We start from the raw sequence: 13,347 nt of genomic DNA, 5'->3' as shown, positions 1-13,347 counted from the left end.
AATCTAAAAATAAGAATCCAAAAAATGGGAATCTAAAAAGTAAAAAAAGAAATGGGCGGGGCAGTGTCGCAGTTCGAAAATCAGAATCCAAAAAAAAAAAAAAAAAAAAAAATGGGCGGGGCAGTGACACAGTTCAAAAATCAGAATCCAAACAGCAAAACAAGAAATGGGCGGGGCAGTGACACAGTTCGAAAATCAGAATCCAAAAAGCAAAAAAAAAAAAAAGGATGGGCAGGGCCGTAACACAATCTGAAAATAAGAATCCAAAAAATAGGAATCTAAAAAGTTAAAAAAGAAATGGGCGGGGCAGTGACACAATCTGAAAATAAGAATCCACAATTTTTTTTTTAAATGGGAATCTAAAAATGTAAAAAAAAATGTGCAAGGCAGTGACAGTTTGAAGATCAGAATCCAAAAAGTAAAAAAAGAAATGGGTGGGGCAGTGACATGATCTGCAAATCAGAATCCCAAAATGTAAAAAAATGGGCGGGGCAGTGACACAGTCTGAAAATCAGCATATTATATAAAAAATGGTGTCACCTGCCCATGGGTGGGGGTTGTCAGAGTTGGTAGACGGTATATGTACGTTTGGGATGCAGTTTGGGTGGAAATACCTGATTTCTGCTGCGAGTGTTCCTCCTTCCTCTGATGACAGTAACAAACATGAACACACAGCAGCAGCAGCGACAGGCGCAGAGACATAGAGAGAAGGAGAAGAGAAGAGGTCAGCACAGATCAGAGCCAGGAAGAGGCAGGACAGCAAAAAGATCATAACCCGCCATCAGAGGAACCAGCCATGGGGGGGCGCCCTATCACCTGCCACGGTATACTGCACTGATAACTGACACAGAGAGAATCCTGCACTCTGTACTAACTGGCTGACGGAGGTCACCCCTCCCCCAATCGGGTCCTATGCGGTCTTACTATCGAAGCCGTACGTTGAAGTGAACCAATTAGGCAAACTTCCTATAAATATTGATATCCGAGCACCCGGCAGACATCTGCTACTATCGGGTTATTTTTATCACTGTGACGTGCTGGCCCAGCTTCCCCGGAGAGGATCGCGCATCTTCCTGGCAGCGGATCCGGCGGGGGAAGACAAGGTTTAAAAACAGCATCAGAGAGTGATGGGGAGCGGAATCTAGGTCACTCCCACCCGTCTCCCAGTCGCAGCACTCAACCGGATATCATCGGGCCCTGACAGCGCTGAGATGGTGTACTTGTCATCAAATACATTTTTCATGTTAAGGTCACGTGTGTCCGTGTAACACTTCCGGGGATTTATTACTGATCACCGTTGACAATGCCTTTGTTTTTTTCTCTCCAGGAGGACGGGCCCATCTTTGTTCAGGTATCATCCAGGGTTACCACCTACTTCCAGGATAGGAATGCCAGCTGGATCATGTAAATCCTGCTGCAGTGTTCACAAATATCTGACACAGATCAGCCCCTGCTACAAAATTGCAATGTTGCTTCTCATCACTGGGGGGAGACTGAGGAAACGGCTGCCTGCAGAAGACTGATGAAATCATCTCAGCCTAGTCAAAGTCACTCAACTGAAGATCAAAAACTTTTTATGATATAAGGAATTTATTTTTTTCTAATTTTACTGTTGCACACCTGACTCTCGTTAACCACCTATAAAGGGAACTCAGAACTTCCGCCTAGTGCCCAATCAATGGGTTCGTCTGTTTGTTTCTGACCTGAATAGACATCTGCCTGTTTCCAATTTCCATCATTTCATTCCAGCTAATTTTTTTTTTACATCTTTGGTGGGGGGGGGGGGGGGGGGCTCAGATGCTGAGATCTCTGCACTGTAATTGGGAGACACCGAATTGTTCCGACACATATTATCTCTCACAGACGTCAATGGTGAGATATCCCCTCCCAGAATTCCCAATTCCATAATAACATTTTTTAAAATTGGCGCCAAACTCACCACAATAATAAATAAATAAATTGGGGATTTCATTTAAAAAAAGGAATGCGCTAAAACCACAAACTATTCCTAATTTAGTGTAGAAACATTAGCGCAAAAGATATATATATCTATTCTCAATTAATATCAAAAAATATCAAAATTATGTGCAAAACTATTTTTTAGTGCATAAGTACTTTAAATAATTAAATTTGTGAATATAAAAAATTGTCCAATTCTGAGTTTCTTCAAAATATCCAAACAAATCCTTTTCAAATTCAGGTGCTCTCAAAGAAATTGTGCCAAAATCCACCACCAAAAGTAAAGTTGGGTAACTCACCAGAGCTCCATGCTGATCAATCTCTAGATCAGCAAAAAACGCTTTTTGCTCTGGGAGCAGATGCAATGAATCAACTTCTCAGGTGTGATGATCAATAGCTACACAACCATCCATAAGGTAGGTATCCACCACTCAATATAACGGTTCCAGGAGCATTATATCACTCTCTCTTTTTATATCTCTCCACCGAGGTCATGTTTGGGAATGAAAGAGAAAATCATGGTGCAGCCAGTTTTTTTCTAAAAGTATCCAACAATTTAATAAAGATTTACACTCACAAAAAGGGTGTCTTCACCGACACCAGTATAACAGCATAAAACGGCAAATGGTGTAACAGTCTCCTGCTCCCCGCACACTCACTACAGCACTCGTGACTCAATCCTCTCCACAGACATCAGCATCCAGCAAGCCCTACTAGTTTCGTCATGAATGACGTCTTCAAGGGGCGGTTATTTTTATATTCACAAATTTAATTATTTAAGTTACTTCTGCACTAAAAAATAGTTTTGCACATAATTTTGATATTTTTTGATATTAATTGAGAATAGATATATATATCTTTTGCACTAGTGTTTCTACACTAAATTAGGAATAGTTTGTGGTTTTAGCGCATTCCTTTTTTTAAATGAAATCCCCAATTATTTATTTATTTATTATAACAGGCGCCCCTTGAAGACGTCATTCATGACGAAACTAGTAGGGCTTGTTGGATGCTGACGTTTGTGGAGAGGATTGAGTCACGAGCGCTGTAGTGAGTGTGCGGGGAGCAGGAGACTGTTATACCATTTGCTGTTTTATGCTGTTATACTGGTGTCGGTGAAGACACCCTTTTTGTGAGTGTAAATCTTTATTAAATTGTTGGATACTTTTATAAAAAAAAACTGGCTGCACCATGATTTTTACTTTCATTCCCAAACATGACCTCGGTGGAGAGATATAAAAAGAGAGAGTGATATAATGCTCCTGGAACCGTTATATTGAGTGGTGGATACCTACCTTATGGATGATTGTGTAGCTATTGATCATCACACCCGAGAAGTTGATTCATTGCATCTGCTCCCAGAGCAAAAAGCGTTTTTTGCTGATCTAGAGATTGATCAGCATGGAGCTCTGGTGAGTTACCCAACTTTCCTTTTGGTGGTGGATTTTGGCACAATTTCTTTGAGAGCACCTGAATTTGAAAAGGATTTGTTTGGACATTTTGAAGAAATTCAGAGTTGGACATTTTTTTATATTCACAAATTTAATTATTTAAATTACTTATGCACTAAAAAATAGTTTAGCACATAATTTTGATATTTTTTGATATTAATTGAGAATAGATATATATATCTTTTGCACTAATGTTTCTACACTAAATTAGGAATAGTTTGTGGTTTTAGCGCATTCCTTTATTTAAGTTATAGCACTAAGAAATTTATTTGGTTTCTTTGAGGTGGAATTGCTGCTTTAAAGTATTAAGGGTGTGGCGCTTTTATTACACTTGTGATATAATTGGGGATTTCAGCTGTGCGGGGGCGGGACCACTGTGAGGACCTCGTGGGAGGGGCAGAAACATAGTCTACTATACAGAAAATGGTAAATCAAACTCGTCCTCAAGAGATGTGAGAAGAAAATTTGATTCTACCCAGGGCTGGTAGGAAAAGTTAACCTCTTGCCACCCACTTAACGCATAGGTGCAGGAGCAAGAGGGTGGGCTTTAAAACGCTCCCACGCCGCGCATATATGACAACGAAAGTTCCTGCGTACTTTAGCTGCACACTGGCAGCCAGGAGCGGACTAACAACTCATGGGGCCCCTGGGCAACAGGGGATCATGGGGCCCCTGTTTCCTTGCCCAAACTCAAAAAAAGCCTATGAAAAAGGTACCAGGGGCATCTCATGGGGCCCCCTACTGACCCCGGGCCCTCGGGCAGTGCCCGAGTTTCCAAATGGTCAGGCTGCCCCTGCTGGCGGCACAAGGACCGAACTGTCAAAAACAGTTCTCAGTCCGCACTAACGATCGGTACCATGCAGGACCGTCTCCTGATCATGTGACACCATGTTGTGCACACCTGACTCTCGTTAACCACCTATAAAAGGAACTCAGAACTTCCACCTAGAGCCCGATCAATGGGTTCGTCTGTTTGTTTCTGACCTGAATAGACATCTGCCTGTTTCCAATTTCCATCTGACTGTTCATTCCAGCTAACTTTTTTTTTTACATCTTTGGTGGGGGGGGCTCAGATGCTGAGATCTCTGCACTGTAATTGGGAGGTTGAATCGTTCCGACACATATTATCTCTCACAGATGTCAATGGTGAGATATCCCCTCCCAGAATTCCCAATTCCATAATAACATTAATTAATATTGGCATCAAACTCTGCAGAGAATTCACCACAATAATAAATAAATGGGGTTTTTAGCTGTGCGGGGGTGGGACCATTGTTAGGACCTCGTGGGAGGGGCAGAGACACAGTCTACCATACATAAAAATGTTAAATCAAATTCATCCTCAAGAGATGCGAAAAGAATATTTGATTCTACCTGTTCCTGTGCACTTTTGCTGCACACTCCCAGCACAGGGACCGAACTGTCAACGATCGGTACCACGCAGGACCGGCTCCTGATCACATGACCACCATGATCTATCTATCCATTCAGTCGTATCCAACCCTTGGTGACTGCACAGACCGTCACTCGGAAGCGACTTCTTCCATGAATTCTCTTAGCAATTATTTTACAGGGTAGGTTGCCAGGTCTTTCCCCAACCCCCACCATGCAGGAGATCCCACATGGCCAGGGATGAAACTAGGACAATTTTGGACAGGAGCCAATTAACCTACCAGCATGTCTTTGGAGTGTGGGAGGAAACCAGAGTACCCAGAGGAAACCCACACAAACACAGGGAGAACATGCCAACTCCATGCAGGAGGCGTCATGGTCGGGAATCAAAACCATGACCCAATTACTGCAAGGCAGAAGTGCTAACCACTAAGCCACTGTGCCGCCCAGACCACTGTGATAGCCAATCACAATTATTGCCGCCTGCCCCCTGACCCTATTAGAGAGACGCTGGTGCTTGGCAGGAAGGGGTTAAGTATTAAAAATTCTCTTTAATGCAGGCCATAGATGGGGAGAAAACCGGACGATTTTTCTTTAAAAAAACGAAAAATCGGTCGTTCAAGCGGCTGACGTTACCAGCAATGGTAAAAAAAAAAAAAAAAAAAAAAAAAAATCGGCCGATTTTCATCCCGTCTACAGCCGGCAAAAAGTGTCCCTGCAGAGAGCTCCGCTATTTCTTTGACAGTTCCTTGACATTTATAGCGGCTGCAACAATGTATCTATTTGTATCCATTTCAGATACAGATGTTTTTATTCGGAAACAAATAGATACATTGTTGCAACCGCTATAAATGTCAAGGAACTGTCAAAGAAATAGCGGAGCTCTCTGCAGGGACACTTTTTGCCGGACTGGAATTCTTCTTCATCCTCTTCTTCTTTCACTTCTTCTTCCTCCTCCTCTTCCTCCTCCTCTTCTTCATCCTCTTCCTCTTCTTCATCCTCTTCCTCTTCTTCATCCTCTTCCTCTTCCTCATCCTCTTCCTCTTCCTCATCCTCTTCCTCTTCCTCATCCTCTTCTTCTTCCTCATCCTCTTCTTCTTCATCATCCTCTTCTTCTTCATCATCCTCTTCTTCATCCTCTTCTTCATCCTCTTCTTCTTTTTGTCTTATTATTTATTTCAGGTACTTATATAGCGCCATCAATTTACACAGCGCTTTACATATATATTGTACATTCACATCAGTCCCTAACCCTCAAGGGGCGTACAATCTAAGGTCCCTGACCCTCAAGGGGCGTACAATCTAAGGTCCCTAACCCTCAAGGGGCGTACAATCTAAGGTCCCTGACCCTCAAGGGGCGTACAATCTAAGGTCCCTGACCCTCAAGGGGTGTACAATCTAAGGTCTTGCAGGTCACTGCTCATGCGCAGATTTTTTTATCGGTAAAAAGATCGGCCGAATCGCCCATAATTGCCGCGAAAATCGGCCGATCGGCAAAATCGGCCGATCTTTTTCCAACTTTACCGAAAAAAAAATCTGCCAAAATACCGAAAAAACGGCCAATTAGCCCACAAACGATCCGAAAAAAATTTCGACCCATCTATGGCCTGCATAAGGATACGTTTAAAAAAAAAAATCATCTGCTTTGCTTTGTTGTGCACACCTGACCCTCATTAACCACCTACATGAAACGCTTCCTCTTTCCTGCAGAAGACGGATGAGATCATCTCAGCCCATACAAAGTCATTGGACTAGAGATCAATCACTTTTTTAATGATAAAAGGTGGATCTTTTCTGGAAAATGATACAATTGCATCTGTTTTGCTTTGACTTGCAGTGCACACCTGACCCTCGTTAACCACCTATAACTTCCACCTAGTGCGGGTGTCGGCAACCCGTGGCTCCAGAGCCGCATGCGGCTCTTTTTCACCTTTGCTGCGGCTCCGGAGCACACTGCCCACCAGGTGACAGGCAATAGGGTTGCCGTAGCTCAGTGGTAGGCAAGCCGCAGCTCGCGAGCCACATGCGGCCTCTTTACACATTTTAATGCGGCTCTTCTGTGTGCCGGGCGCCCGCTCCCCTCCCTGCTCTCGGGCGGCCGCCCCAAAAGTCAGGACTCTGCAGCTAGCCCAGCAATGGGCAAACTACGACCTTTTAATCCGGCCCGTGGAGTGTGGCAAACATTGGCTGTCAGGATGTAGGCGGGGCAGCGTGACGAACTCCTCTCCTCTCACAGTCCGCCCTGAAGACCGGAACAGCGCGGGAACACGGCGAGAGGAACGCGCGGAGCAAAGGTAAGTGAATTGACACAATATGGGGAATGAATTACTATATGGGGGATGAATTACTATAGGGGGGATGAATTACTATGGGGGATGAATTACTATATGGGGGAATGAATTACTATATGGGGGATGAATTACTATGGGGGATGAATTACTATATGGGGGATGAATTACTATATGGGGGATGAATTACTATGGGGGATGAATTACTATATGGGGGATGAATTACTATATGGGGGATGAATTACTATATGGGGGATGAATTACTATGGGGGATGAATTACTATATGGGGGATGAATTACTATAGGGGGGATGAATTACTATAGGGGGGATGAATTACTATGGGGGATGAATTACTATATGGGGGATGAATTACTATATGGGGGATGAATTACTATATGGGGGATGAATTACTATGGGGGATGTATTACTATATGGGGGATGAATTACTATGGGGGATGAATTACTATATGGGGGATGAATTACTATAGGGGGGATGAATTACTATGGGGGATGAATTACTATATGGGGGATGAATAACTATAGGGGGGATGAATTACTATGGGGGATGAATTACTATATGGGGGGTGAATTACTATATGGGGGATGAATTACTATATGGGGGATGTATTTTCAGTTTTAAAAATGTGGCTCTCAAAATAAATTTCAATCGTGGTTTTGGCGAGATTTGGCTCAGTTGAAAAAAAAGGTTGCCCACCACTGCATTAAGGTAAGAAACAATATATGCAGTGTCGGATTTGTTTTAAATGTTGCAATGGTTTTGCGGCTCCCAGTCTTTTTTTTCCCTTCGGAAACGGGTCCAAGTGGCTCTTTATGTCTTAAAGGTTGCAGACCCCTGACCTAGTGCCTGAACTATGTCTTGTCTGCTTGCTCATTCCCTGATTAGACATCGGCCTTTCTCTGACTTCCATCATTCCAGCTAAATTGTTTTTTTGTGATGTGAGGAGGGGGTTTCATATGGTGAGATCTGTGCACTGTAATTGGCAGGTTGAATCATTCTGATACATAAAATCTCAGGACGTCAATGGTGAGATATGCCACCTCCCCAAGAATTCCTCATTCCATGATAAAATGATTAATACTGGCGTCAAACTCTGCAGCAAATTTGCCACAATAAATAAAATAACAAATAATTGGGGACTTCAGCTGTGCGTGGGTGGCACCATTGTTGGGACCTCGTGGGAGGGGCAGAGACACAGTCTACCAAGCAGAAAAGGAGATATCTGTCTGACTGTTCATGCCTTGGATCACTCCCATGCAATGGTGTATTTAGGTGCCCTAGGCAACACAAAAATCGGACGCCCCCCCCCCTCCCTGGCAGAGAGAGCCTGATACCGTCCAACACCAGGCCCAGGCCCAGGCCCACTGCCCACAGAAAAAGTCAGACAGTGACCAACAACACCCCTGCCCCACCCCTTCCACTAATGCCTTCCCCCCTGGGCTTCAGAGAGAAAGACACTAATCTTCACAGCTCTGGACATCCCCGGGAACAACAGTTGGGCTCTGCATACACCATCAAGCAGCCTGCAGCCTCTCTGGGATCCCACCTGGTCCCCATGCCATACATGTCCCTTCTTGGGTCGGGCAGTGCTGCCCCCCCCTAAAAAATGCTGCCCTAGGCAAATGCCTTGTTTGCCTTGTGGTAAATACGCCCCTGCACCCGTGTGTATAAATCTCAATGACAAACACATCAGTCATCCATGCCTAGTGAAGTCCAATGTAGTGCTCAGCCTATCATTCATTAAGAAGCCTCAATACCCCCAAAATGCCCAAATCCAGACTCGGGCTCCTGCACAGTAAACCTACAACAGGTTTTATGGAAAATAACCCATATCTGCTATAACCAGATCTTTGGTGTGCAAAATGGCACCCTCGACTGCGTATCTCAGACAGGTCCACTTGTTAGTTGGAGCATGGCTGCTTATTGAACCCCCAGAAAATGAGAAGCGGAGTGAGATTGGAGGGTGTAGAGGAGAAGCAGAGTCTGTGCGGACAGAGCAGCAGGTGAGCAGGGAGGCCGTGCAGAGAAAGCCGCAGTCCGCTGTCCCCCCACGCAGCCACCAGTACCTTGATAAAGAGCTCCATATTCCCATTAAAGAGCATATGGCTATAAAGGGAGCGAGGCCGGGGCTTCCTCATTTTCTGGGGCTTAGGGGGCAGAGTCGGGGGCCTGAAGAAATGGAACATGCCGTCAAATACTTCTGCAGAGACAAGGCTTCAACAAAATGGCGGAATACTAGCCCACTCAATCAACACTATAATAATAAAGTGGTTGTAAACTCTTACATATACCCAGTGAAGTGATTGGTCTCCTATGTAAGTTGTACCTGTTTATCTGCAGCCTCTCTCTTCTATTCAAAGTGCCCAGTTTACAAAGCATTTCAAAGTTTAAGAGGGCATGGGGTGGGGATCTGATGTCACACACTGAACAGCATAGAGCAGGGAGCTGAGTGTAAACCAGGGGCGGACTGACCAGTTGGAAACTCGGGAACTGCCCGAGGGCCCGGGGTCAGTAGGGGGCCCCATGAGGTGCCCCTGGTGCCTTTTTCATAGGCTTTTTTGAGTTTGGGCAAGGACACAGGGGCCCCATGATCCCCTATTGCCTGGGGCCCCATGAGTTGTCAGTCCGCCCCTGATGTAAACTGAGACCTGAGTGTAGGGGAAGGACAAACTCCCCTCTACACAGTCTCATAGGGAAACATGCACAGCTGAGGCTGTCAGTCACAGGCTGTGTGCTGGAGGGAAGCAAGCTGTCTCCCAGGATTGTCTGGTGTCAGCAAAAAAAAAAAAAAAATCAGAAGTGACTCATGCAGATAGCAGAGGGAGGACAGAGCAGACTGAAATCACACTCAGTGCTTTGGATTGAGGTGCCTACGCACTATAGAGGGATAAGCTTTGTTCATTTTTCATTTCAAAGGTTTACAACCACTTTAATAAAGCTGTCTGATCTCCCCAGTAGTCTCCCTTTCACGTTTCTATTATTTTCAATTTGATTTTTGTTCCTGTATTTAATATATTCAGATTATTCACAGATCAGATAGATACATGCAAATATTAAGAACCCCATAACAAATAAAGCCGCACACTGAAATTTAATTGGTTTCTAGGGGGTACAAATGTCTTCTCTGTCCACTCACAAAAAAATAGGGTCTAATGAAAAAAATTAGACAAAGAGTCGGCACACCACACTGGGCTCTGGACAGGGGCGGACTGACCATTTGGAAACTCGGGCACTGCACGAGGGCCCGGGGTCAGTAGGGGGCCCCATGAGATGCCCCTGGTACCTTTTTCATAGGCTTTTTTTTGCCTATGGCAAGGACACAGGGGCCCCATGATCCCCTATTGCTCGGGGGCCCCATGAGTTGTCAGTCCACCCCTGGCTCCGGACCCCTGAAGACTTTACCACTTCCTATAGGCAACACAGTCATTTTATTCCCATTACTCCAGATTTTAGAAATTCCAGTAACTGTGACTATAGCAACACCCAACCAATCAGCACAGTCGGTTTTTAGGCCACTCACCTCGTGGTGCCGTAGTCTGCTCTCTCACCTGTAAGCAAAGACAATGAGAAAAGTGACAGTTAAGAATCCATTAAAAAAATGTCCAAAGTCACTTGGGAATTACAGTTGCATGGCTGAAATAAAGATCTTTGGATTCTAGGCAAAAAAAAAAAAAAAGAATTCTGTGTATAAATCCACTCTGCGTGCACCAATTGCCTTTGCAAACTCAGATATCACGTTGTTAACGTAGCCGTGACATCATCACTGAGCTGTACATAGCCAGTGGGAGGGGCCCAACAGGTTCCACCCACTGCAGTAAACTACAGGAAGGGGCAGGGACAAGACCAATCACCCTGCACAAGGAGTGAGAGCAGCAGTGAGCGGTCTTTAGTACAGGAAGTCTCACACTGGATGACTGGAAGAATACACCGGATGAATGGATTTAGATAATATTTTCATATCCTGGAGCTCAGCTTTAAATATCTGCCCCAATAATTTCCTAAAAAGGTTATGTATTTAACAATCTTTGTCCAAAATGGGAGAAAAAAAAAAGAAGTCTTGGCTTAAAGATACATTACAAGGTAGTGCCACCAGATTGTACCAATAGGTGGCGATCTGTGTGACTCTGTGAATGCAGTAGTGCAAGCCAAGGTGCTGCAGGCAGGGGGAGCTCTTCTATGTGTACAGCAGTGGTCTCCAATCTGCAGCACTTTGCTTGCCTTTATTCGGCCCTTGGGGCATTATTCCTCCCACTGATACGAGACACCATTCTGCCACCTGATATCAACAATTGGGCACCATTTCTCCCATTGACACCAACAGTGGGGCACCATTACTCCAATTGACATCAATAATGGGGCACCAATTCTCCCATTGACACCCACAATGGGGCACCATTCTCCCATTATCACCCACAATAGGGCACAATTTCTCTCATTGACACCAACAATGGGGTACCATTTCTCCCATTGACACCCACAATGGAGCACCACTTCTCCCATTGATGTCAAGCACCAACTGATGCCTACAATGAGGCACCATTCTACCCATTGTCACCTACAACAGGACACCATTTCTTCCATTGAAACCAACAATGGGGCACAATTTCTCCCATTGATGTCAACAATGGGGCAACATTTTTTCCATTGACACGAACAATGGGGCACCTTTTCTCCAACTGACACCAACAACGGGGCATTATTTCTCTCATTGACACCAACAATGGGGCACCATTTCTCCCATTGACACCAACAATGGGACACCATTTCTCCCACTAAAACCCACAATGGGACACCATTTTTGCCACTAACACCCACAATGGGACACCATTTCTGCTACTAACACCCACAATGGGACACCATTTCTCCCATTGACACCCACAATGGGGCATCATTTCTCCCATTGACACCCACAATGGAGCAAAATTTCTCCCATTGATGCCAACAATAGGGCACCAATTCTCCCATTGGCACCAACAATGGGGCACCATTTCTCCAACTGACACCAACAATGGGGCATTATTTCTCTCATTGACACCAACAATGGGGCACCATTTCTCTCATTGACACCCACAATGGGACACAATTTCTCCCACTAACACCAAAAATGGGACACCATTTCTCCCACTAACACCCACAATGGGACACCATTTCCTCCATTGATGCCAACAATGGGTCACAATTTCTCCCACTGATGCCAACAATGAGCCACCATTTCTCCCATCGACACCCACAATGGGGCACCATTTCTCCCAACTGATGCCTACAATGAGGCACCATTTTTCCCATTGTCACCAACCACAGGACACCATTTCTCCCATTGACACCCACAATGGGGCACAATTACTCCCATTGATGTCAACAATGGGGTACCATTTTTTCCATTGACACCCACAATGGGGCACCATTTCTCCCATTGACACCAACAATGTTTACAACTCCTGTAATCGTACGGCTGCAAGTAGAATTATTGGTTCCAGGAATTGCACAGAATTGTAAACGCACAGATAAAATAATGACAGGATCCCCTCCTGTCATTATTTTATCTGTGCGTTTACATGGTCATACACAGACGCGCCAATCTCTCACCTTCTCCCAGGGCCTGCTTCAGGAGGTCATGCTTGGCCTGCAGCTTGGTGATCAGATTACTTCCATTCAGATATTCTTTGAATTTCTGGAACAGAGAGGAACAAGAGGAACGCGGGATCATTAGACTCAGAAACAATTTCTATACTATTCATATAAAACACTCTCTCCGGGAATCACCTCTTGCCCTTCCTGTAAAGAGCCCTCTCTGCGGCTGGCAGCATCGCACTTCATTCTCATCACATGAATCATTTATTTCCACTAGAAGCTTCATTTCCTATAATTACCCGTCCAGTATGATCATTGCTGGCACAGAAGGTACGGATTGATTTGTTTCTACACGTATGCTTTTAAACTTTCATTTTATACACTATATTGCCAAAAGTTTTGGGCCAGCTGTCCAAATCATGTGATTCAGGTGTTCCAATCCCCTCCATGGACACAGGTATATACAATCAAGCCCCTAGGCATGCAGACGGCTTCTACAAACATTGGTGAAAGAATGGGTCGCTCTCAGGAGCTCAGTGAAATCAAATGTGGTACCGTGATAGGTGGCCACCTGGGCAATAAGTCCATCCGTGACATTTCCTGGCCACTAAATATTCCACGCTCAACTGTTAGTGGGATTATAACAAAGTGGAAGCAACTGGGAAC

At 44.7% G+C, this 13,347-nt stretch overlaps 1 protein-coding gene across 4 annotated transcripts in view; it reads right to left on the bottom strand.

Annotated features, from left to right (window-relative positions):
* The window catches only part of SRGAP3 (SLIT-ROBO Rho GTPase activating protein 3), a 187,390-nt gene that overhangs the window by 52,791 nt on the left and 121,252 nt on the right, over window positions 1–13,347 (bottom strand). For 2 of the 4 annotated variants that reach the window (XM_089663412.1, XM_089663414.1), the window contains exons 10-12: window positions 12,697–12,781; window positions 10,631–10,658; window positions 9,177–9,279 (exon numbers count right to left, since the gene is read on the bottom strand). In XM_089663412.1, coding sequence (XP_089519538.1) covers window positions 9,177–9,279; window positions 10,631–10,658; window positions 12,697–12,781 — 216 coding nt within the window. Of the gene's footprint in view, window positions 1–614; window positions 646–9,176; window positions 9,280–10,630; window positions 10,659–12,696; window positions 12,782–13,347 lie in introns of all 4 variants that reach the window. The other 2 variants (XM_089663415.1, XM_089663416.1) reach the window with 1 other exon arrangement.

This window comes from Staurois parvus, unplaced genomic scaffold (genome assembly GCF_062004578.1).
Source record: "Staurois parvus isolate SC_StPar_1 unplaced genomic scaffold, SC_StPar_1.0 ptg001682l, whole genome shotgun sequence".
In the NCBI taxonomy this organism is placed as follows: Eukaryota; Metazoa; Chordata; class Amphibia; order Anura; family Ranidae; genus Staurois; species Staurois parvus.
This window is presented reverse-complemented; position numbering and strand designations above follow the sequence as displayed.